The sequence below is a fragment of the Urocitellus parryii genome, chromosome 4 (assembly GCF_045843805.1).
Source record: "Urocitellus parryii isolate mUroPar1 chromosome 4, mUroPar1.hap1, whole genome shotgun sequence".
In the NCBI taxonomy this organism is placed as follows: domain Eukaryota; kingdom Metazoa; phylum Chordata; class Mammalia; order Rodentia; family Sciuridae; genus Urocitellus; species Urocitellus parryii.
In genome coordinates this window covers 187,843,051-187,868,895 of record NC_135534.1, presented here as the reverse complement: position 1 = coordinate 187,868,895, position 25,845 = coordinate 187,843,051, and the positions used below count along the sequence as shown (strand labels likewise).

Sequence of the window (25,845 nt, the reverse complement as noted above, 5' to 3'; positions counted from 1 at the left end):
CTCCGTGACACAGTGCACCTGCCTGGGGCAGCAGACAGAGTCCCTCCAGGAGCACTGGCTTTCTGGAAGCTTGCTCTGAAGCTTTCTTTCTTTCTTTTTTTTTTTTTTTTCTTAATTGAGGGAATTCCCTCGTCCCTCCTGTGGCTTTCAGTAAACAATTACATATGTGTTCCAGAAAGCATTTGGTCCCAGCTGTGACAAAATCACACTTAATAATAATCGACATTCTGGAGTATCTGGGATCTACCACGTGTATTTCACATATGCTGTTCCAGTTCTCACAGCAGTTCTGTGAAACAGGTGACGGCCAGAGTTATTAGGATTTTTTATTTATTTTATTCTTTGGTGCGAGAGCTGGCACGTACTCTACCGCTCAGCCACAAGCCCAGGATCAGAATCAGGAGAGGGAGAGGCAAAGAGGTTGTCTGGTGTCACATACCTAGTCAGAGATAGAGCCAGAATGATAATTGATGTTAAAAAATCCATCTGGTATGGGGGTGCATACCTCTTGTCCCGGCCACTCAGGAGGACCCCAGTGTTCGAGACCAGCCTGGGCAGCAGAGTGAGACACTGGCTCACACACTTACCTACCTACAAACAAACAGCTCTAGTCCACTGACAGGCGTGTCCCAGCTCCACCCAACCTCCAGAGCTGTCCGTCCCCCGTTGTGACACTGGGCAGTTGGGCAGCATCTGTGATTGGCCTCGAATGCTGTATTTTGTTCACCCAAGATCAGGTTTTCTTCTCTGTAGGATGGAACAGGTTGGTTCTTGCCAGGTTCCTTGTCGGCACCACCTCCAGGACGCTGTCCTCCTTGAGGATTGTACCCGTTCGCCACAGCTTCCTTCCTTCCTTCCTTCCTGGGAGTAGCTTGTGGCTTCACCCACACTGCCCCAAGTCGGAGTTCTGTGGAAGCCAGGGCAAGGCCATGCGTTTGGTTTATGGTTTCATGGATTAAAAACTCAGTGCTGATGCTCAGCTGTCCGTTGTTTGAGAACCAGCTTTCCAGCAAACAGAAGAGCCCTGTGTCCATGCCATCCAGGGACCCCGTGACGGGCAACCGCCTCCTTGCCCACTCTTCGTTAAGACCTCTTTGAAGACTCCTCTTCTGATAGAAAATGAAGAGTACTGCAAGGGAGTACCCCCTCCCCAGATTGACGGATTAGAGCAGTGGCCACAAGACACCCAGTGTCCTGTCCACTCGTGTACCCTCACCCCTCCACTTCAGCATCGTCCATCCTTACCAAAACCCATTCTTCTCTTTTCCGACCTGTGCTTCCTTAATTGGCACCTACCTTGCCACTGTAGGAACTACCCTTTAGTGTCAAAACAAGTGACTCACGAGCAAAGGCAGCTGAAAACTGTGAGAGGTTTAAATCAACACATGTCAGAATTAATGAGGGCAGTGGTACCTTCCAGAGCAGAGCCCACCCGTCAGAGTGCACGTAAAGCCAGGTGCGGTGGTGCACACTTGTAAGCTACTCAGGAGGCTAAGGCAGGAAGATGGCAAATTTGAGGCCCACCTGGGCAGCTTAGAGAGAGTCTCTATCAAAATAAAAAGGGCTGAGGAAGTGGTAAACACGCTGGGTTCAATATCCAGTACCCCCCACCAAATGTATTTTTTAAATGGTTTTCCTGGCCTGGGGACATAGCTCCGTTGGTAGAGTGTTTGCCTTGCCTGCACAAGGTCCTGGGTTCAATCCTCAGCACCACACACACAAAAAAAAAAAAAAAAAAAGGAAAGAAAGAAAAAAATTGTTTGCCTTTTTTTTTCTCATTTTTTAAAAAAAGTATCAATTTAGTGTGTCTGGAGTAGATAGACACACACAGGGGCCCTTGAACGACCCTTATCCTGTGCATGTCACGTGCTAGGACTTGCCCTGTTTGTGTGTGTATGTGAAGGAGACGCCACCAGTGTACTCAGGAGTGCGCCAACAGTAGAACGTACATCTGGGACTGGGCGTTGAAAGACCACTACTATCAAAGGTCTCCGTTAAGTGTCCATTGCTGTGACAAAATCCACCTAAAAGGAGGGAAGGGTTATAGTTTAGTTTGACTCGCGGTTTTGGTGCTAGAAAACGACGGAGCTTTTAGAATAGGAGCCTTCAGGGGTCATTTAATACCCAAACTATAATGAAATCCCCAAATAACTATAACCATGTCAGCGCAGCGCACCTGGACAGTAGGTAGAGGCTGCGGGTGCCCTTGAGACCGTGTCCTTGGTCCTTTGGCTGGGTCCATATGAAGAAAGGGGATGTCCCCAGTGTGGACAGGCTCCCTGGGAGTGGTGAGTTGTTAGCTCGTCCATCCAGTGGCACCAGGAAAACACCTCCTGGGGCCTTTGTGAAAGGTGAGTGCCCTGAGCTCCGGTCCACAGCACCACGTCCAAGAAAGCCACAACTGCCATCTCTTGTCAGCTTCCTTCACGTGGTTGCACCCCCTTTAAAGCCACAGATCCCATGCTCCCTTCCCGCTGCCCAGCACCTCCTGTGTGCCAGGCACAGTGCTGACCTCGGGGCTCATGGTGGTGAACAGAACAAGCAGGCTTCCCGCAGAGATAACAGTGTAGTTGATTCAGGGGACAGTCACTGGGAGTCCCAGTCATGGCTGAAGCTGGCTCTGGCTCTTGTGGGGCATGAAAGGGACTGTTCTTGCTGCTTGTGCTTCCCTTGTCCGAGGTCCCCGAGGTCCCCTCCCTTTGTTCTCCTGCCTCCCCCTTCTCCAGTTCTCAGCCTTCCAGAATCCAGCGAGAAGCCCGCTGTGTTCTGGGGTTGGTGGAGGTGTCCTTTGCTTGCCGGGTCCCACCCTGCCGCAGTCCCTGTTGGAGCTGGTCGTGTCTGCAGCCCTTGTCCAGGGTGCGACTAGATCTCACAGCTTTGGCCCAGTGAGAGGAGCTAAGGGATGGAGCCCCTGAGGCCTCTCTCTGATGTTGGAAACCGCGCGCAAAGCAGAGATGTCTAAACTCCAGAGCAGGCCTTCCGGTCCACCCCGCCGGTGCCGCGCCAGACAGCGCCAGGTCCTCTGCTCAGTTGTTTGTCTTCAGAGGCCAGAGCCGGAGATGTTGATATTGCAGTTTAAATACTGCTGTTCCTTAGCAACCCCTCTCGGCCCGAGATTTTCATAATTTACCCTTAGTTTCAGAGCTTCTTAGAACTACACTCTGATAGGATGAGAACATGCATTTTAGGTCATAAAAATTCATATTTTCAGCAGGGCATGGTGGTGCACACCTGTAATCCCAGTGACTTGGGAGTCTGAGGCAAAAGGATTGCTAGTTTGAGACCAGCCTTAGCAATTTAGTGAGATCCTGTCTCAAAAATAAAAAAGGGCTGGTGATGTGACTCAGTGTGTAAAGCACCCCTGGATTCAATCCCTGGTACCAAAAAAAAAAAAATATTCATAAAACCAAGTGATTTCATAAGTGCTTGTCCCCATGACCCTGCCTCCCAACCCCCTGGCTGCTCCCATTTTAAGAGGACAGAATTTAGGGGATCTTCAACTGGGAGATCTTGCCTGCCTTACACACCTGCAGCCTGGGAATAATGGAAACAAATGCTGTTTTTCCAGGGAATAGTTACTTTATGGGTCTTGTCTCAAATTCTGGCCAGTGTCCTAACGCCTTAGTCACTGCTCCGTCCCTGACATGCCTGTGTTCCCAGCACGTCCCACTCCACTCTTATCAGCCCTGTCTCAGAGCAAGTTCTTACCCAGCTGACCCAGCAGCCCACCGGCAGAGAAGAGTCGGGTGCATTAAAGGACCGTTATCTCTGCAGAAAGCCTGAGACTATGCCCTTGAGTCCTATTCCCCTGAATGGCGTCAGTCCTGTTCAGCGCCAAACTTTGTAGAGCAGATGTAAATACGATGGGCTTTTTTGGACTTCCTAAACCCAAAGAAGTCTTGACTTTTGATTTGCTTGCCCAGCTTTCCGGGAAAATTTTGTATTTTATAAATAGATTTGTTGTCTTTTTTTCGCCCTCACTCCAGTCATGAATTTAAAAAATAATCATTCTCATTATCATCATTCAGAAATAGCCCAAGTAAAAAAGTCTCCCAACTCCCATCCCATTCAGTTTCTTCTTTGTTATAAGTTGTAGATAACAATTTGGTGTGCATCCATCCATACCTGTTCCTGTGTTCATGCTCATATATGGTACACACACATACACAAGTGCACACACACAGGATTGTGTGTTATACACCCCGTATACACTCTGTATGTGCTGCTATTTAGAATCACCATCGTGTATGTTTTTTTTTTAATATGCAATTTTCATTTAAAAGTAGATGAAGGGATGTTCTTCCAAATCTGGACTTTTAGCTTTTTATTTTTTTGTACAGAATTTTATGGTCTGGCTGTACTGTAACTTAAGTCAGAACTTCTCCTTCTTGGGGAATATTCAGGTTGTTACCGTTTTCTGGTTTTCCATGAATAAATATTCTGCTGCAGGTAAACTTCTCTGACAGGAATCTTTATGAATTCTTGTTGGATAAATCCCAGAGCATACACATTTTAAAATGTTTCTCTGCCATAGTACGTCTTTAAAATTTTTAGTGTTCTATAGTCCTACTACTGAGATACATTTAAATCATATAATTAAAGCATTTTGCTAGATCTGTTTGTCTGCCAGACCTTCTCAAGGTGGCTGCATGTATATCTTTGTTACATAGAAGGTATATATCTTTTTACCTCCAGGTTAGATTTACTGGTTGCATTCACATAATTGGATTTCCCTTCATACATTTAATCAGTTGGAACCAAAATGCCACTTAGATAAATTTGACCCACTCAAATGTCCTCCTTCTGCCAGAGTCAAACTAAAACCTCCAATAAACCATGACTTTTATTTCTAGAATGAACTCACAGAGTCCTTTGAAGCCTGCAGATGTTTAAGGAGTAGTTCAGCAGCTACTTGATTGTTATGAACTGAAACCATACAGGTGATCAGATCAGTAGCCAAGCTCTTGTAGAATTCAGAAATTCAAAATAGTCAGTAAATATATAAAATATAGCTATTCTTATGACCCCAGGTCTCCATGTTAATTCTTTTCTAATAAATTCTGTGTAGTTTAATAAGAGCAAAGCAGACCAAGAGAAGCCAGTTTGCTAAATAATACAGCTTGCAAAAATAAACATAGTAAACTAGATTATTAAGTTTCACCTTTATAAAGAATATCTAATGACATGGAGAAATGGATACTACCTAGTAAATAAGGGGACAGGCTTTAAAATTAGGGCAGTGTTTCCCAGAACTCCCCCCTCCCATCCAGTGGGATGCTGAGTCCTTCATGTCTAAATTAGCCTGAGAAATACTTAGCTGATCAAAATTAAACTCATGTGGGAAGACCTGTCTTGTTGGAGATTCATAGAACATCAGGTAAATCTTCGACTTTGCAACTTTTTTGAGAAATACCTACCGCCTTCCTTTAAGACACTTGGTTTCCATTGAATATAGTATGAAAAATATCGATATTTTTTGTCTTTAAAAATGTAGTGTATATATATGTATTGTATATGTTTACATTGCATACTTAGGTATGTTCATATGTTCATGTACATATATGAGCAGAAAACAATAATCTGGAGAAGATAAATGAAAAGGTCATCTCAGAGTTGTGAAATCACTGTTAAGATTTTTTCTTGGGCTGGGGATGTGGCTCAAGCGGTAGCGCGCTCGCCTGGCATGTGTGCGGCCTGGGTTCGATCCTCACCACCACATACAACAAGATGTTGTGTCTGCCGAGAACTAAAAAATAAATATTAAAAATTCTCTTCAAAAAAAAAAAAAAGATTTTTTTCTTTAGACCAGCCTGAATATCCCAGATTTAATTTAAAAAAAAAAAAAAAACAGAAAAATGAACACTTCCAACATTGAAACAATTGTTTTCTCAGGGAGCCCCGTAGTACAAAGGGCTTAACTTTGGTTGTTCAAGTGGGGGAAACTGCTGTGTAGAAAAGAAAACATAAGTATTGGCAACAGATGTGTTCATCCTCTCATTTGTTATCTTGGGCAAAGCATCTATCCTCTGACTGTCACTTGCAAAATAAGAATAATTGTAGTTTCTCCCAGAGGGCTATGGGGAAACCATGTCATGCACTATATCAACCTATTTGATATGTGCTTGTAGATACACAATTTATTTTAAATTTTTGGTAGTGATTGCATGTATAAGGAAATAGCGCTTTAAACAGAATTACTATATGTCAGACAAATGTTTTTACTTTGGAAATAAACTTCTAAAATGACAAATGACATTCGTCATTAAGCAAAAGATGTGGTTCACACCATTGAGTTGGAGGGAAATGGGGCTCAAAACTAATTCAGGTGATTTTTATTAATTTTGAGTCAAAATCCCCCCCCCCATCCCACCACCATCACTACTTGCTTTTAGCGTGTGTCAAATTGCCAAGGAAAAAAAAAAAAAAAGTTCTACTTATCAGGACCCATTATCTGTGACTCAGATCCCCCCCATGACTTCCCCCTGCCAAAGATCCTCAAATGTAAAACATTAGTAAAGGATTTAGTCAGTTTCTCCTAGAACTGTAGAATTTCTTATTGGGAAGATTTTTTTCCCTTAATATGTTAACAACATATAATCACTTTAAAATGTTAAGATTTTGGAGCCATGTATGGTTAAAGCATATTTTCACATCCTACTTTCCTTAGCTGTTTTTTCACAGTGATTTTTTTTTTTTTTTTCTTTTTGGCCTCTCTCTGTCATTTAGCAACTCTACCGAAAGAAGCCAGGTTTGGCCATCACATTTGCAAAGCTGCCTCAAAATTTGGACAAAAACCGATATAAAGATGTGCTGCCTTGTGAGTATCCGGCATGAATGCCTCCTTCCCCCCCTATACTGAGATAATGTTTCCCTTTTTAAAACAGATTGTCTGGTATTCTGGAGCGATTTTCAGTGTGTCTGTAAACACCACCGTCTTTATTGCAGCCATTTCAGACTCTGAACAGTTGGGGAATAGTGTTTATGCTAATGAGGCAAGAGCTGCAGATGGGGCTGGGAACTGAACTCTTGTTTACTTGGGATGATAAAAATAACACTCAGAATAATGGGTAAATTTTTCTCTCCCACAGATGACACCACCCGGGTATTATTGCAGGGAAATGAAGATTATATTAATGCAAGTTACGTGAATGTAAGTTAGGAAGCCGGGTGGTAAGATACAGCGCGTTCATCACTCTAACAAGGATGGGGGTGGCCTGCAGGGTGCTTGGCAGTTGACAGTGCTCTCCTGTTCACGGCCTCATTTCAGCTCAGCAGCCATGTGAGGGAAGGCAGAGGGGTCTCAGTTTTACAGAGGAGAAAACTAAGGTTCAGAGAGACTGAATAATTTGAAAAGCCGCAAAACTGAGATAAGGGCAGGAGGCCTTCAGTGTCTCTAATTCCATTGTCCACACACCTCTGTATTTGCTGCTTACTTGGATATTTGGTTTTGCTGGCGGTATGTTTGTTACTTTATGTGGTTTTCCCCACATTATTAGTGTCATCCTGCCTAAATATAAGAAAAACAATACCTCTTCTGTACCTAAGACCCAAAAGAGGAAAAGGAAAAGGTATACATGTTTTGGGGAAAGCATTCATTTTTACTCTGAAAGTGCATTTTGGGCAATTTACCTGGTCTCTCTGAACTTCAGTTTCTCCATCTAAATCCATTGTCAGCACACTTTTTCTATACAGAGTCAGAATTTGGTCTTTGCCTTTAAGATGCCGCCATTTAAAAAATGTTGAAAACTACTCTTAGCTTGTGGCCAGCAGATTTGACCCTCAAGCCATCATCTGCCAAACCCTGACCTAAACAAATATGACTTTTCAGACTAAGTCTCAGGTTATAGAAGTGATCAAGAACTGTTCTGGAGCTGGGGTTGTGGCTCAGAGGTAGAGTGCTTGCCTAGTACACGTGGGGGGACTGGGTTCGATCCTCAGCATCACATTAAAAAAAAAAAATGAAATAAAGATATTGTGTCCACCTACAACTAAAACATAAATATTAAAAAAGAAGAACTGTCCTAATAAAATTTGGTCTGATCATTGATCTTATTTATTCCAAAGCATCTATGGGATTCATAAGCCCTCACTTCAACATTGTTGATGTCTTAAGAACAGAGAATCAGAACTGGGTGGCCACCCCACAGAATCCAGTCTCTTTGTTTTATCAAGGGTCAAGGAAGCCATGAGCCTAAGCACTAACCCAATCATGAATTGGGATCCTTCATTTACCTTCCCAACCTAAGTGTGAATGAATGAAGTTGCCAGTCCAAAGCGCAGAGGGCTCTGAGTGTAATTGCATAGAGAAGACTCAGCACAGAGGGCAAAATGAAAGAGGAGCAGCATGGGAAAATGTTGGTCAAGATGGACCAACTTGGGCTGGGGCTGTGGCTCAGTGGTAGAGCACTCGCCTAGCACGTGTGAGGCCCTGGGTTCGATCCTCAGCACCACATAAAAATAAGTAAATAAAATAAAGGTATTGTGTCCATCTACAACTAAAAAAAAAAAAAAAAAAGATGGACCAACTTAATGACATTATCGTTGGAAGTCATGCAGAACGCAAAGTGTGACAAGAGTTGGCAGTATTAACCTGTATTACTGATGCCACCAACTCTTGTCTGCTTTGAATAAAAATAATTATTTCCTGCTCTTAATTTCATGGCACATAAAGGGTAGCCTTATTAAAGCTATTTGAAAAACAATTAAATCAAATAATTCTGATAGAAATTCCTTCATGGGAAAACTTGGTGAGGATCGATGTGTCCTGCTTAAAATGAAGATAATGGATAGTAGTTATATTTAGTAGAAAGCAATGAAAGTCACTTAAACTCCATGTTGAAGGGACATTTCTGGGTTTTGCCAACAGAATGTCATCCACTTTAATCTTAAAGATATTAATGATGGCGTTACCATCAAATCTTTTTCAAGGATTTTTAGCAATAACTTTCTTTGATTTTTCTTATTCACTGTGGATTGATATAATGGTTTGATGTGATATCAGCAAGTAGAAGAGTTTAAAATGCAGAACCCTGTCCACCTTGTGGAAGTAACAGATTATAATCCCTTACCAATCTCTTGCTAGATGGAAATTCCTGCTGCTAACCTTGTGAACAAGTACATTGCCACTCAGGGACCCCTGCCACATACCTGTGCACAATTTTGGCAAGTCGTCTGGGATCAGAAGTTATCTCTAATTGTCATGTTGACAACTCTCACAGAGCGAGGGCGGGTAAGTAGATCAGTTTCCAATTCAGATGTGTGCAGTGTCCCATCATGTTGTATGGAGCATAAATCTTGGGTTGGAAGTGGCCTCCTGGTCTAGCCCCTTCATGCCCCATAGATCTCTGTGGTTCCACCGAATGGACACCCCCAAGGATGGGAAGCTCAGCCCCACTCCTGCCCACTCCCAGCATGGATCCAGTATATCAAGCCTTACCTTACTCTTGCCTTACCCTACCTTCTCAGAACCCCTGTATTGGCTGGGACAAGTGCTGGTTCTGAAAGGGCAATGTGTACCAGGTAAACGGTGGCTGTAAATAGAAAGAGAAATTATATTATTCTACCATTTTTCCATAGAAACAGTTCTATGATCCTGTAACAGAAGTCAGTATATAAAGGATACTCCTATCATGCTTCCTTAACTTGTAGATACATCTGGATGTCTTCTTTATGAAATATTCAGAAACACATTCCAAAATCAAGTAGAAATTACTTTTTTTAATATCTATTTATTTTTATGTGATGCTGAGGATCAAACCCAGGGCCTCGCACATGCTAGGTGAGCACTCTACTGCTGAGCCACAACCCCAGCCCTAGAAATTACTTTTGAGCCCCCTGCTTTGAGTGATCTCTGTGCCACTTCCTCCCATTGATTCCCTCCCCAATGTAGTTCAGAAAGCCAAAATAATCCATGTTGAAATTGAGAATACCTAGGAATTGATAAAGCTACTATTCTTGAAGAGATAAGTCTACTTTCTCGCCTGAAACAAAAGAATTTCTACTAATTCCACGGAGCCCCATGGTTTGCAGAGGGCTTTTACGTATGTGGTCCTAGATAAACTGCTCCCTGCCTCGCCTAGCACACTTCCAGGATCCATCCTGTTGACGTTCAGCTCTGCTTTTTAAAAATTCCCCCTCACAATGAAGATATCTCTTTTAACCTTCATCCCATTTGGTTCTGCTACATGGAAGACACAAAATAAGTTCCCCTTCTTTTCTGTATCAACTTTTTCAATATCTGAAAATAACCCTGGGCTTCCATTAAACCACGATCAGCAGAGATTATGTGGACTTTATCTTGCGATTGCCATTGAGCCTCTTTTTCCTCTTCAGCGCTTAGGCCCTTAGCTCTGGGAACCTTCATCCAGCACACTGGAGCCAGACTAGGATGAAAACAAGGTTCCTTTTGAGCAAGTCACTTAATGTCTCAGACCCTCGGCTTCTGCTGAATGTACGATGGAGATAGTAATCGTGCCCACCTTGGAGGGTTAGTGACAGTGCAATATTATTAGCTTAGAGAACTGCATGTTTCAAGTGTCCAGAAAATGCTGGGTATTTAGTCCTCAGATCTGGTTTTGGCGGCATCCTTATTTCTTTGCCCTAGTTATTATTCTTAGCTCTTGTTGATCACAGAGTTAGTAAGAATCTCTCATCCCTAAGTCAATGATGAAAAATCGTACAGTCAAGAAACAGTGGAAACTTCCTCTAGAATACTGTTCTTCAGAGGCACTGAGGACGCACTTTGGGGAGCAGTTGTTAATCCTGGCAACCCTGCTCTTGTCCCCTCCCATTTTTGCTTCTCCTGTACCCAGTTACCATGAGAGACTGTCTGAGGCCAGCTCTGTGGCATCACCTCGTCTTTTTGTCTGGAAATCTCATTTTTATCTATTTTTGTTTCAGTTGTAATTTTTTAAGATTTATTCCAATTAGTTATACATGGCAGTAGAATGCACGTTGACACATCATACATAAATGGGGTATAACTTCTCATTCTTCTGGGTGTACATGACGTCGAGTCACACTGGTTGTGTTTTTGTTCTTTTTTGTTGTTGTTGTTGTTGTTTTTATCTATCTACTGTGTCCCAGGCTTCTTTATTTAAGAACAAAGTATGAGTGATGTGGGGATTAAAATCAAGAGCATGATTGAACTTCACCTTCCCTCCAACCAGTTCCCCAACTCCTCACCCCACCCTTTGAGCTTCCAATTCCTTCCTTAGTGAATGAAGAACTTAATCCCCAAAGCCCTGGTCCGGACTCCAGGTTCTCTCTCTCGCTCCTCTGGAAAGGGAAAGTACCTGGGAAAGGCAGGTACCTCAGTTTGAATGCATGGGAGAGCCCAGAGTGGTGACAGAGACAGAGGGAAAGGCTTCCCCCTCAGGAAAAGGAACCAGGTGGTAGAGTGTGGAGAAGTGAGGGCTTCTGTAACCTGAGGGGCCCTGGGGCCAGAGGAAAGGATACAGGTCCCCCTGAGAAAGGAGAAGCTGCAGCCTCAAAATCTTCTTGTTGGGAATAATCAATGCTTGATCGTTTGCCCTCCTGGCGCCGGTTACAGAACCACACTCGGACCACGTCCTTCTCAAGCCCCAGCTGTTCAGCAATGTGGCTGATCTGCTGCAGTGTGGGTTTGGGGCACTGCAGGAACATGTTCTCCAGGTTGCCTCTCACTGGGTTCTCCATACTTGTTCGCTTTCTCTTCCGGGCTTGCAGGAGGGTCTCTGCTTTGCATATCTCCTGAAGGTTCTCATTGTTGTCTGCTTCCTCCACCCACTTCTGCAGCAGGGGCTGCAGCTTGCACATGTTCTTGAAACTGAGCTGCAGAGCCTCAAAGCAGCAGATGGTCGTTTGGCTGAACACCTTCCCAAAGAGAACCCCCAGGGAGAGCCCCACATCGGCCTGAGTATATCCCAGGTTGATCCTCTTCTGCTTCAGCAGCTTGGCAAATTCCTCGAGTTCTTTCTGCAAAGCTTGGATATCTTGGGACTCCTCATGGTTTTGATCCACCTTCTCCTTCTCCACTTTCACAACAGCAGGGTGAGCAATGCAAAGCTTGCGGGAGGCCTCCTCAGAGTTGCCTTCCATCCCAGCTCCCACCTCGATCTCAGGTTGAGAGGTCTCCAGGCCACTGTGGGGGATCAGGCCCATTCCAACCTGCAGTCCACAGTACGCCATCCCTCTACAGAACTCATAGGGCAGAGGGCATGAGGGAATCCCCCACACCTCCGAACCTGGCCCAACCCCTGGCCCGATTCCTGGACCACCGGGAGGGCCTGGGAAACTTAGCCAGGTCCGAGGGTCAATCCAGCCCGGCTCTGGCCCTCCTGGCCCATCACCCCCACCACCCAGAGGGGGTGAGAAGGCAAAGTCCAAAGCCAGATGTCCAGCCATGGGTTAGAAAGGCACCCCAAGCCGGGGCTCTGTAAGGGCTCACCAAGGAAAAGCTCAACACCTCTCCTGTTTTTGTTCTTAATAAGAAATTACTTGGACCCTTTTGAATACAGGTAACTCCAGCCAGCTCACAGTACCGTCCCCTCTGTTTTACTAAAGAGCCTACAGCTTGCTGGTTCTGTCGTGTAGTGGGTAAGGAAGCCCTAAAACCATACTTTTTGAGTTTAAATTCTCGCTCTGCGTTTGAGTTACAAGCTCCTGTGTGGCTTATAACTGTGTAAAATGGGAGTAACCACAATCTTGTAGGATTATGGAGGAATTGAAAGCTAATATGAGTAGCTTCTTGTAAGAGTGCTTGGCACACAGAAAATATTCTATAAATCTTAGCTGGCAGTAGTAGTAATTTTGGTGCCACATTAATGACTATTATGAGGACCATTTTGTGATATTATTTATCATTTTCTTCGAATTGACTTTCCTCTACTTTAATATTTCTTAAGATATTTCTTAAAGGGGAGTCTGCTGGTCCATATCACTTGCCATAAATAAAAAGTATGTGTAAAAATATGAAGACCCCCCAATTCTAAATAATCTTGCCTTCCTCAGCTCTGAATCTGAGGCACTCTCTCAGTTATTATAAAAATAGAATTAAAGTATTAGGTGATGTTAAAGTGGTTTTGAACAAGGATTGAGTCTGTCTTTATGGCAGAATCAGAAATACAGTGTGACAAAGCACGTCTCCGCATGTAGCTGTGTGTTACTGACACAGACCCAGTCTCTGAAGGTGGGAGGCGTCCTGCGCTTGGTAGACTCTAATCTGGGCCATTTTGATATTTTACAGCTAGTGGACATCAAGTCTTCTTGTCATTTTGTACTGCATCTACCTGCCTTTGGACCCCTGTCCTGTCTGCTGGGTGCCTGCTGCGCCCGATTTTCTCAGGGCCTGGGGCCCCTCTGCTGTCTCGTGAGGTCTCTTAGTTCATAATGCAGCTCCGTAGAGTCTGCATCGGAATCCACTTGGGCAGCTTGGTGCTGTCCCCGGCCTCTTGTCTGTCAGGCTTCTCTTTCCCCTTGAAAGTCCACCGTGCCCTTCCCAGCTGGACAGCCATTCTTCTCCTTGGAGAAAAGGCGGAACGGGCAGTGACAGGTGATCTGCCCTGGATGGCAGCCCCTTCCTTCCCTTCTCTGCCAGTCCCTTTGTGCCCTCCGAGAAGCCTCACCCTCCTCTGTCCACTCTGCCAGGTCCTGCCCCTCCTGCTCCTTGTTCCTGCCCTCCTCTCCCCTCTGTTGTGGGTGGCCGCTCTGAACCCGAGCTCATCTGAGGTCTCTGTGACCTGCACGTTTCTTTGTTTCTGAGCCCTTTCTGCCATCTGAACCCATTCTGCTCCTGGCTCTTTCCCGGGTCTCCCATGGGGCCTGGCGTTCCCTCAGCACCTCTGGCCTGGGAACTTACTCTCTTGGTGATCAATTGTTTGAAACCTGTTCTTCCAAACTCCAGGGTGTGTTTCCCGTCTCCTGTTACAAACCCTTGGGTGACCCGAGCCCTTTGTCCTACTGTCCCCGACTCCTTGTCACACCCCCCAGTTCTTCCAGGTGAGCAGCTTTGCCCCTCTTTTTCCAGAAGGTGAAATTTCTATCAGCTCCTACTTCTTTTCTCCCCTGCGGTGCATTCAGTAGAGTAGGACTCGGGCAGGTGTGCACTGGCTGGCAGCCCCACGCCCCCCCCCCGTGCTGCCTCTGCATCTGGGGGTGCAGAGCCACGACCTCCATCTCCTGGGGGTCAGGTCGACTCTCGCCTGTGGCTCGCTTTCATTTCTCCTTTCTTCCGTTCTGTTCAGAGTGGTTTTCTGTTCTCCCCCTGGAGGCTCGGGTTTCCTCCTAGAGGGTTTCATCTGGAAGTCACTTTCCCTCGTTTTCCTTCCAGAAGACATCTCTTTGGGGGAGAGATCCATTTTTCCATCTCCGTGTGAATAATATGGATAAGTTTTCTTCCCATTTGCCAGTCACTTAAGGCACAGGCTTTGGGGTCAGTGGAGGCATTTGGCTTCTGGAACCATCATTTGATGGGGTCCACGTGGACAGGACTCAAAGCCTCGGTTTCCTTGTCACTAGAAAGGAGTGGCAACGCCTGTCTCTTGGGTTGTTTGGAGGGTTCAGAATGAGCTGCACCGGGCCTGTCTTGGGTGTTCTGCGTGGTTGGTGACTCTGGATCCCATTGCCCTCATCTTCCTGCACCAGAGGCAAGTTGTTCTGCTGATCTGAGTAACAATAGAGACATGGATTGTCGTGAGAATGCCGTGACGTGTCAGGAAGAGGTTTAGAGCAGCACAGAGTTCTGTGGGCTCCCACGCGCTCGTTACCCGTTAACCACACTGTGCCTGGTGACATGTGCACAGGGGCAGGAACCTCTCGGTCAGGTTTTGTCCTGCCCACTGGGTAATTAAGGAAATGGAGCTGGGCACTGACTCCTGCCACCCCCTGATCCCCAAGCCCCTCTGCTCACTGACAAGACATGCCTACCTGAGTGTCCTCACAGATGGTGCCAGATTCACCACCCTACAAATGCACACGCGCAGGCGCATGCATGGCCAGTCCCCCCAGCCCCCATCCCAGACACTTGGCACTGGTCACCCAAGCAGGAGTCTGGTGCATCCCTTCCCCCACCTACTCACCATGGGCCGCCACCACTGACCACCTTTTTGACCCCAGTCTATCTGTCCTGTGTCCCCAGGGCTCCTGCCTGCTGTCACAGCCTTTGAATCCCCCTCCCAGGAATAGCAGGGACTTCCTGCTGGCCCCAAGTCTTCCCCAGTCTAGCTCAGGCAGGAACAAGCTTTCAGCCAGACCTTGCCTTGGTTCAGACTGGTCCTGCGTTTTCCCGTGGTGCCCCTCAGATGCTCAGAGCACCGCCTCCCCAGCGCCCACCCCAGACCAGCTTGCCCCTCCTGGGTGGTCGTATCCAGGTGTCTTCTGTTCCCTTGCAACACCAGGGACCTCTTTACCTTGAGCAGCCCATGCCCTCTGCCCTGATGATCCCTGCCTGCCCCACCCAACTGGGGACACCCTCGGCCTTCAGCACTGAGCTCCTGTCCCCTATCCAGGACATCCACATCACCTCCCACATGACCCACCTCTTTCTCTGCCTTTTCTCCTTCACACCTCCTGATGGCCAGATTTGATAGCACCTTGAGGATAATGCCAAACACATCTAATTCGTCATGACGTCTGCAGGGATGTGTGTTAACTGACTAAGCAGGAAAGCAAACTTCATCATAAAAGTTGGGTCCATCATAAAAGTTGCCTCTCCCCTCAAACCCACGTCCCTCTTCCTAAGATAACGCTCCACCCCCTCCAGGAACAGTCTTCAGCATGTCCCCTCTGGTCCAGACAGGCACTTCTTTTCCAAAACCGTTTCAGTGGTCCGTTTTCCCTTCCTGAACCCTCTTCTCAAAGCCACACTCGGGGCTAGAAGAGAGAAGCGATCCCTGCTCAGCCTGTGAAACCAGAGGAAAGAGCCTCTGAATCCTGGCAGCAGCCAGCTGGGGCTTCGTCTCCAGCAGCCCCATTGCCCTCTGACCAGCTGCCCTGACCATTGTCCCTCCAAGCCCTTTGTGTGGGTTATCTGTTTAATCCCACAGCTCTGCAGAGGTGTGTTTCCTTATCATTTCATGGGATATCCACCCCACAGCGAGTTCTTAGCCCTGGAGTGAAACCCCCACACACCAGTGCCTGTGTGGATGACTGACTAACTCTCTGAGCCTCGGTTTACTCATGCAAACAGAGGCCCTCATAGTACCTTCCTCTGGCTGTCACTGGGCCAAGATAAAATAACGTCCACGCAAAGCACCCTCCCATACCGTTCAAACGATAGTATTGATTATGTTATTAACAGTATTATTTTATCTTGGCCTCAGAACAACCCCAAAGAAAGAACTGTGAATGACTCTGTTTTGCATCTGAGCAAACTGAGGCTCAGAGAATGAATGAGCTTATATCAGGTCATCCTCATAGGAACTGGGGCATCCTCGTCCCCTGTGTCCCTTCCAGCAGTAGTCATATAGAAAGAGAGGCTCAAAGAGGGTAGGTAACCTTCTCAGGACGACACCATTGCTTAGTAGAGCGTATTAACCAGGATTGGAACCCAGGATCTCCACAAATGTCTTGACCACACCCCAGGGCTTATACATCCAACAGACCTCAAAATCTAAATTTGATCAGAGGTAGAGAGAGACCCAGTCCTGACCAGGTGCACTGTAAAGACCCTCTGAGAATACAGGTGTTTGTAGCTCTGCCTTGAACAAGTTATATTATTTTAAAGAGCATCTGCCCCCAGTTTTCCTGCGGGCAGGACCCTTGGGAACTATGACACAGGGTGAGGACACAGGCAGAGGCAGAGCCCTTGGGGGCGACTTGGCTCCCTTCTCTACCCACAAGCAGCCCTTCGTGTCTAAGGAAAGTTGGAAAGCGGTTCCTAACCAAGACACCCACATGTACTGTTTCCAAGTAAGTTCTCAACTGCAACTCTACAGCAGCGTATTTTAATTTCAGATATTCACAGCGATATTTGAAAATAAGTTGGGAAAGCTGTTTCCTGACAAATTGCTTGTGTCAGGATTATTTTATCACCTTTCTGCTCTAAACAAATGTAGTTTTTACTTAAGTTGGTGCAACTCTAGGCTTGGGGGCAAATATTTTTTTTTTTTTTAATGAGTGAGAATTTGACTGGCAGGAACCGGGATGGGAGGGGCAGCTTAGCCCAGCATCTGACCTAGAAGCCAAGAGGCGGCGGCAGCAATGGCGTATGGAAGACCCTGCGGGGTTTGTGGCAGGGAGAGGACCACAGTGAGGGTGATGGGATTGGTCAGTCTGTGGGGAATCCACAGGTGTATTGAGAGACACTGTGGTGTCCTGGGGATGTGTGCTGAACAGGGTCACGGCACTCTGTGACCTTGGCAAGTCACTGCCCTGAGTCAGGATCCAAGTCTGCTCTGGAGTCTCGGCGCCACAGAGAATTATCTCGGAAGCATTTGAGGACCAGGAGATGCTCCCCACGTGAAAAGGGGTCTTCATTTCAGCTTGGAGATTCCTTAATCTGGATTTCTAGGGCGTCTCTGGGCCCCCCTTGCTCAGTTGATGCAGACCCATAGCAGCAGTAAGAGGGACTGCCGTGGGACAACCCCACCTTGAGCTCCCTGCACACCTTCTCCAGCTGTCACCGTCCTCCAGGCCCTCAGGCTGATGCTGTCTCCAGCCCTCAAGTGGAAAATGGGAAAATGAGAGGGGTTTGTGAAGCCAGGGGAGCTCTCTCTGTGCTCTGACCACTGTGCCTGGGGCTCCCCTCTAACAGGAAGGTCAGGGGTGGAGGGTTGAGGTTCCAGGGGCTCTTGTTGCTGGGAAGGGGCCTGCAAGACCTGGTAGGCCTGAGAGGGTGGGCGTTTGGGTGGAGGTTGCTCATAAGCCCAGGTCCGCGTCTGATCATCTTCAACAAATGAACCTTGGAGAGGAGAAGTCTCTTGTCCTCTTCCTATAGGCTCCGTCCCAGGGCTGATTGGCCTCTGGCCTGCCGACCTCCACCCACATGCTAAAGGAGGAAGGAGCTTCCTCTGTGTCCCCATCCCAGATCACACACAGCAGATGGGCCTCGCCTGACTCCTCTTCTCCCACCAGCTCTCCCTGGGACGCCTGCCCAGCCAGCCTGTCTCCCGTGGGCTGTTCCCGCACACACCCCACAGAGGAAGCTAACCTGCGCTCGGTTTCTTACAGACCAAATGTCACCAGTACTGGCCCGACCCCCCTGACGTCATGGACCACGGCGTCTTTCATATCCAGTGTCAGACAGAGGACTGCACCATCGCCTACGTGTCCCGAGAAATGCTGGTCACAAACACAGAGGTAAGCAGCGGTCTGCAGGCAGGTGGAGGGGCAGGGGGCAAACCAGCAGCCACTGTGGTCCCTGCTGGGGCCACGTCTTCAGGTCTGCCCTGTTTTCACCTGATGGAGCTATCAATCAGTGCAAGACTCCCAGTCACAGAGCCAGTACCAGGGTGCACAGTGGCACCTTTCACAACAGCCGAGCAGGGGAAGCAGCCCTGTGTCCATCAAGTAATGAATGAGTACACAAAATGAGTCTATCTGCACAGTGGAATAGTACTCAGCCTTTAAAAGGAGGGGGATTTCAACACATAATACAACTCAGGTGAACCTTAAGGATATTATGTTAAGTGAAATAAACCAGTCACAGAAGGACAGAAACTGAAAATTCCGTTTATATGACGTACCTAGAACAGTCAGATTTATAGAAAGGAAATGATAGTTGCCAGGAGTTTGAGGAAAGAGAACAATCGGGAGTTATAGTGTAATGGGTATACGAGTTTATGTTTGAGTGATGAAGAAAGTTCTGGAAATAATGGTGATGGTATCACAACATTGTGAATAAGTATACTTGTTGCCCCTGGACCTTACATTTAAAAATGGTTAAATGTTAAACTTCGTATGCATTGTGCCACCGTAAAAGAAATACATATAAAGGGGCTGAGGGTGGAATTCAGTGGTAGAGTGGTGGGTTTAGCATGCTCAGAGCCCTGGGTTTGATCCCCAGCGCTATAAAGTGTGTGTGTGTGTGTGTGTGTGTGTGTGTGTGTGTCTCCAGCTGTGTGGGCCTATTGCAAGCACAGTTGGAGCTAATGGAAGAAATCACTGTAGGCTAAAGAGTCGGAAGGCCACCCTCCAGGAGGGGGCTCAGCTGAGAAGAAGATGGGTGTCTTGGGAAAGTGGGCGGATGTGGGATGTGGCAGGGGCCACAGCAGAGCTGTGCACAGTAGGAGTAGGAACATGGGGCCCAGGGCACCCTGGACGGTGTTGGGGACGGGGCCCACCACCAGGACTGATTCACCGAGGCCACCGCATGTCCCACAGACTGGGGAAGAGCACACGGTGACACATCTCCAGTATGTCGCATGGCCCGACCACGGTGTGCCCGATGACTCCTCGGACTTTCTGGAGTTTGTGACCTACGTGAGGTCCCTGCGGGTGGACGGGGAGCCCCTCTTGGTTCACTGCAGGTACTGCCACTGTTTTGCCTTATTATACCCCTGGGGAAAGGCCTGGAGAAGATTGGCAGGCACCAAATCGCCCTAAGCCCACCACGTTGTGCGTTCTCACCAAGCTCTCTTTCTTCACCATTTCAAAGGAATTGGAATTTTCAGGAAAAAAGATCATAAGCATGTGCATGTAGCCCAGAGCCCGAGAGGAGAGTCCTCCCCTAGTCTCTGTTTGTCCTGAGCATGTCTCCCTTCGCCCTTCATAGCAGATGGAAATAGCAGAGGGATTGGACTTTGCACTCAGCAGTGGGCTTCTCCCCAGTAGCTGAGCCCAGCCTCAGATGGCCTTTGCCCCTGCCATGAACCCTGCCTAAGTGTGTCTTTGCGTTCCTGGTGGCTCCTTCTGAGTCAACGCAGGCACTGCATCAGGGTGTAGCTGGGCTGTGCAGAAATGTTCCTCGGGCAAATCTTGAGTCTCTGCTCCTCTCCCTCCCCAGTGCTGGAATAGGTCGGACTGGCGTGTTGGTCACTATGGAAACAGCCATGTGCTTAATTGAGAGAAACTTGCCTGTTTACCCCTTGGATATTGTCCGGAAAATGCGAGAGCAGCGCGCCATGATGGTGCAGACGTCCGTGAGTACAGACCAGCAATAAAAAGCCTAATGGTGTCCGGCACTTCCTGAGCAGCTGCCCTGGGCCAGGACTGGGTGAAGGGCCTTATGGGTCATGAGACGGAGGGTCAAGGGAACTGAGTCCTTACCCACAGCTTGGGGACAGGGGTGTTCACAGTCCCAAAGCCCACAGCCATGTGTCCTCCCAGGTGTGCCGCCCTCCATACCCACAGCCTCTGGCTGGTTTCTCCAGTGCCCTGTCATCAACAGAGTGTCTAAAGCAGACTTTGGAAAGTCCTAGAGGAGGGCCCCTCAGGCACAGTCCCAGGCAGTGAGAAGGAGGGGTCGGCAGAAGCAGGAGCTTGGACGGCTAGGAGAGTCCCCTCACAGATTGTGAGCCCTTGCGGTTTATTAGTTTGTACCCAGGAAATGGGACTAAGAGGAAAGAAGTGGACATGTATTTAAGGATGGAGAAGTCCTTCCTCTTGGGACTTTCCTACTTGGAGATGCTCCATCTCAGTGCTCTGGTTTTTTTCCTTCTCTGCTTCTTTAAAATGCGCCTGAGGTCTTTGCTAGCGCAGTCGGCCCTTGGTTTCCATGGGCTCTGCATCCAAGGACTCAGCTGATGGCAGATCAGAAATATGAGGAAAAGTTGCTCCTGCAGCCAGACACGCAGACTTTTTTCCTTGTCGTTATCTCCTCAACAGTCCAGTATAGCAGCTATTCACGTAGCTTTACATTAAGCATTATAAGAATCTAGAGATGATTCAAAGTACATGGGAAGATGTGTGCAGATTTCATGCAAATACTCCAGGGGTTCCTGAAGCCCATCTCCCATGAACACCGAGGGGCACCTGTGTAATAACCATATCCTGCAGAACATCCTCAGTAGCTTTCCTTTTCAAGACAAATCCAGACTCTTTGCCCCACGCGGGGAGCCCCACAACCAGATCCTGGCTCACCTGAGCACCTCCCTCCTCCACACACCCAGGGGTTCTAGGACAGGACTCTGGGACCCCGACTGCACTTCTCAGAACGGCCCTCCTCATCGAGGGTTTGTACTTCTGCAGAGTGGCCACCCTGCAGGGACCTTAGTTCTTTCCCAGACTACCACGGCCTCCTCTGTCACACAGAGGACCTTCTGCCCTTCCCCCTCTGGGGGCTGCTGTCCTCATCAGGTGGCACACCTCCCTGGTGGGTCTCTTTTGCCGAGTTGGTGCCAAGGGAGCTGTGAGGAACAGCACAGAGAGTCAGCCTGCACCGCGTGACACGGGGTTCCTGGTGCTCCTGACCTGACAGCGTCCCTTCTCTCCTTTTCCAGAGCCAGTACAAGTTCGTGTGTGAAGCGGTTCTTCGCGTGTATGAAGAAGGCTTAGTCCAGATGCTGGATCCCAGTTAGGACGACTGTGAAGCGTTCATCCCTGGATCCCGAGGGCATCTTCCCTAGGAGAGCAGGACACACCTTCCTCCAGAGGCGGGAGAGGAACCGCCAGCTGTGGGGAAGGGATGAGCACATTTGAACCCAGGCACTTTAAATTTTCTAGGAAAGGGATCCTGTACACAGGAACTGGTGTAGATATGCATGCAACTGTGGCTTCCTTTAGGCCCAGAGAGAAATAAAAAGGGATCCCAGTTTGGACCTTCCTCCCCAGACATCACCACCCCACTGTTGGCCACCCTTGTCCTTACAAGAGGGGCTGGCAGCCGTGCTCCTGACCTCCCCAGAAGCTGGACAGCATGGTTCTGGAAGGCTGCGTGGTGTTCTGTGTGTTGATCTGGGTAGGACTCTGAGGGCTGAGCTTCCTGTGCGTCCAGGCAGGGCTGGAGCAATGCACAGTCCCACCCCGGTGCCAAGGAAGCCCTGGTGAACGTCCCACACACCGGGTGGTGGCCATTCAGGCTGAAGGACAAGCAGCGCCCTGCCTTGGTCTCAGCTCCATGCCCCTTGCAATCTGCAAAGCACCCCCACCCCCCGCCCCTCCATCGTCCCCCTTCAGGTTCATATCCAGTGCCTGAACCAGATTAGAATGTACGTACAGGCGAATTTCCAACCGAGACTGAGAACTCCACGCTCGGCGTGATCCCGCCTCTTAGCGTTAGAAACAGGTGTGTGTCAGCTCTGCTTGCCTCATCCTGGATTCATGGACGCCAGGACCGGGACCCCTGACTACTGAATCTCGTACATGGACTGCTGCTACTCCAAGCTCTTACACTTGAAGAGACATGATCCCCTGAGGGGGACAGGATCATAGCATCGAAATATTCTTTGGCCCTTCTAAGAAAAGACCTGCTCGTAGGTGACCACGGGAAACCCTGCTTGCCAGGAGCCCCTGTTGGCGTGTGTGCCTGCGCGTGCGCCCCGTGGAGGTTGCTCAGGATTCCTGACTCGATTCAAATTACCGTTGAGTTTATATAAAGAATGAGTCTCTGTACCGAAGAACAAACGTGTGCATTCACCCTCAGTTGCAGCGGTCTCCGTTTCATTTCAGAGGAGAGGATCAGACTATCTGAATATAAACCCAATTTGATGTTAATTTATTCTAAGTACCCCATGATTTTGATTGTCCTAAAGAATTCTGCCTCTGTGAATACTGTGTTCAATTCTTTTTTTTTTTTTTTTTTTAATTTGTGGACAGGACTGTAGCAAGTTACTATTTAAGGAAAATAAATTACATAAACATTTTAATGTGGTATTTTTAAATAGCAGTTGTTGTGTATCCAAAAAGAGGAAGCTAAGCCAGTTTCTTAACCGTGTTTATAGAAAAAGGATGCTTTCCTATTGTAGCCCACAGAGATGAGGCCGTTTTGATATCAGGAAACCCTGGACCAATGGAATTGCTCACCTGGTTGCATGATGGATAGGGACCTATCCATAGGGGACCAGGTTTCTAAAGATTCTTTCATCTTGCATCCTTCCTGTCTCTTCCCCATGCATATTTTACTGCTATCTGGCATGGGTGGAAGGAGGTGGCGCCAGCACCCTAATCCTGTGCTGTGGAGCTGAGGGCGGGAGCCTGGCTCCTTTTGCCACTCATCCCTCTCTAACCCACTCTCAGTCTAGGCACTTAGGAGCTGTGCTTCTAGCTCTCCTGTTTTTCTCATCTGTGAAATGAGAGAGACAATACCCACGACTCCAGATTGAATGTGAGCCTTGAATGAGCTCCTGCCATCAGTGTGAATTTTCATTGGTTGGAATGTAAACGGACACCGAGATGGAAGAGTTACTTGGAAAAGTGTCCTTCTCTGTGATGAGCCCAAAACACATCCAGCAAGTGGAACCCAGTGGCTTTCTATAAGGCGGGAAAAAAAAAAAAAAGTTCTTCCAAAAGGACAAAGCAAGACTACAAAGGAACAACCTATTCAATCTGGACACTGAAGAATTCTCTGAGCAAAACATGGAAAAAGAAGGAGGGCATGCAGGGTCCATTTCAATGCCATCAGGATATTTAGTACACCGTTGCCGCCGGATAAAAGGGAACGTCGCCCTGTGCGCAAACATCCTGGAGAAGCCTAAATACCTTCTGAGATTTGTGTTCCGTTGTTTTTTTAAACCAAGCATTGAATATGAGTGCAGAAACGCTGCCACCCTGGGTCCCTACATTTCTAGAAATCTAGCCGGAGGTTGCAGCCAGCCTTTCTCGGCCACCGTGCAGGCGCGCAGCTCAGACCAGCCCATTTCCAGGAATAAAATTCATGAACTACTTTGAAGAAAATGATCTAAAGACAAGAAAATGATCTAAAGAAGCAGCACATGCAACTGAAGCCTGCAGAGACGGCAAAGTAAGATCCACAGCTCGAGCTCCCAGCCTCCCCCCTTCCGCCCGTCGGCAGTTTTCTTAAGAGGCCTTATTTTCCTCCTAAGAGCAGCATGGGAATCAGGGTGAATATTTGGCCTGGGAAATTTGGTTGGATGGGAATGGAGAAGACATTTATTTCCTATGTTCTGGGGCTTTCCGGAAGGCCTAATTAGACCCACTGATGTGCCTGATTTACTGACTTCATGGGCGTCACTCTAGAACCTGCACTTGGTGGTCTGACTCCCCAGAGGAAAAGACCGCATCACTTTGGTTGCAGGTGGGACGTCAGGATGGCTCCATACCAACTTGCGCCAGCCCCTAGCTTCCTGCCGTGGCGATTCGTACTGAAATGCGCTTCTAGGTCAGCGCCGATGCTATTGCTCCTGTGCTGCTGGTTGGGCTTTTTTGTCTTCCTCAGAAAACATCATCTGGGGAAAGCCACAGGTCTCCTCATCACGAAGAGGCAGCAGCCCTGGGGGAGGATCGGGAGACGCAGGCTCCGTCCAGACCTGGACGCGGGCAGAGCACAGTGGCCCTCGGTTTCCTTTGAGTTAGAAGGGGACAGTGGGCTGGACTAGGTGGGCTCAAGATTTGCCGTCCTGAGAGTCTGATCTTCCAGAGGAGTGAAATTGTTCTTTAACCAAAATGTGTAGCTCCCAGAGACACGTGTGTCCCACTTCCGTGACTTGTCCCCACGAGGTTGTCCCTCAGACCCCGGCACTGTCGGATGTAGAGATGGGGGTCGCCGCCCTCTGGTTCTCGCCTGTCATCCTAGGCCGAGAGCAGCCTCAGCTTCACTGGCAAAGCATCTGTGGCCTCAGTCTGGGGAACCAAACCTGGGGTGCCAGATGCCCGGCTCTCCTGCCATCTGGGTGGCTCCCGTTCTGTTCAGAGCAACCAAAGGATCATGTTAAGCCATGTTGTTTTGAAAAGCGTCTTAATTGATCAGCAATATTTTTTTTCTGTAAGTTGGGGATGTTTTTCACACTGACCTGTACTGTCAGCGACGACTCTACTGAAAGCTGTTTGATGGATATAAAAGCGTTCGAGCCGTGCAGCAACGTGACTGTCTGTCGACATCTTTATTCTTTGTCTGATTTCTGCAAATGCTTCCATGATTGACCTGCAGAACTTGTTTGTTTGTTTGCCCCCTATTGTCACTCTTTGGGCAGAGGGTGCTCTCAGCCTGTCTTGTCCTCCCTGGTTAGGAAAATGACCTCCCACACACAGCGCCTGTCTCTGCCCTCACCTTGGGTGACAAATTCTAGATCGGAATTAGGTTCCTCTCTCGTGACAACAGTAGCTTACACCAAGTCCCAGGGTACCCTGCATTGCACAGGACTGCCAGGGTGGCTCCATGATCAGCACGGTCCCAGGTTCCTTCCAGAGTGCTGCTCGAGGCCCAAGGTGGCCTCCCGGCCACCGTCACCTGCTGTACATCCCATCGATCAGAACTTCCTCACCAGGCCCCGCCTGCAAGGGAAATGGCTCTCACTCCAGGAAGCCACGGGCCTAACTAAAATTCAAGGTTTGAGTTTCTTAGGAACTGAGGGTCGGAGAGTGAACAGCTGTGGCTCGGCCCTGTGTTTGTCCTCCTTCCCCAAGTAGAGCTGACCTCTTATCTTCCCCCCACGTAGCCCGTCAGCAGTAACGGACAGCCACTGAGGGCACGTTCCTGAGGGGACAACAGAAGTGTGGTTAGCAGACCCCCCCACCCCCCGCACAAGAAGCGAGGACACCCAAAGTACTGCCAGCTTAGGGGGGCGGGCGGTACCTGCCATCTGACCATTGCAGCTGCCTGCTTCACACATCCTGGCCAAGAAGCCTGCTGCTGCCCAGCCTGGCTGGTTCCCAAGTCAAGGCCACCCTTCCCTCCCCACCCTGCCACCACCCCTGGTCCTGGGGGTCAAACCCAGGGCCTCTCACACGCTAGACAAGTGCTCTACCACTGAGCTATGTCCCCAGCTCTTTCTGTTTGAAACAGAGTCAGTTGCTGTAGCTGAGGCTGGCCTT

The 25,845-nt window shown here is 48.2% G+C and overlaps 1 protein-coding gene and 1 pseudogene across 4 annotated transcripts in view; one reads left to right on the top strand and one right to left on the bottom strand.

Annotated features, from left to right (window-relative positions):
- Window positions 1–21,998, top strand: part of Ptpn3 (protein tyrosine phosphatase non-receptor type 3) — a 76,651-nt gene extending 54,653 nt beyond the window's left edge. For all 4 annotated transcript variants that reach the window (XM_026391169.2, XM_026391168.2, XM_026391170.2 and 1 more), the window contains 7 exons: window positions 6,727–6,817; window positions 7,089–7,150; window positions 9,083–9,229; window positions 18,148–18,276; window positions 19,300–19,445; window positions 19,922–20,057; window positions 21,357–21,998. In XM_026391169.2, the coding sequence (XP_026246954.2) occupies window positions 6,727–6,817; window positions 7,089–7,150; window positions 9,083–9,229; window positions 18,148–18,276; window positions 19,300–19,445; window positions 19,922–20,057; window positions 21,357–21,434 (789 nt within the window). In that variant the 3' untranslated portion in view covers window positions 21,435–21,998. The remainder of the gene's footprint in view (window positions 1–6,726; window positions 6,818–7,088; window positions 7,151–9,082; window positions 9,230–18,147; window positions 18,277–19,299; window positions 19,446–19,921; window positions 20,058–21,356) is intronic.
- Window positions 11,374–12,384, bottom strand: LOC113184445 (POU domain, class 5, transcription factor 1 pseudogene; annotated as a pseudogene).
- Window positions 21,999–25,845: the final 3,847 nt, after the last annotated feature.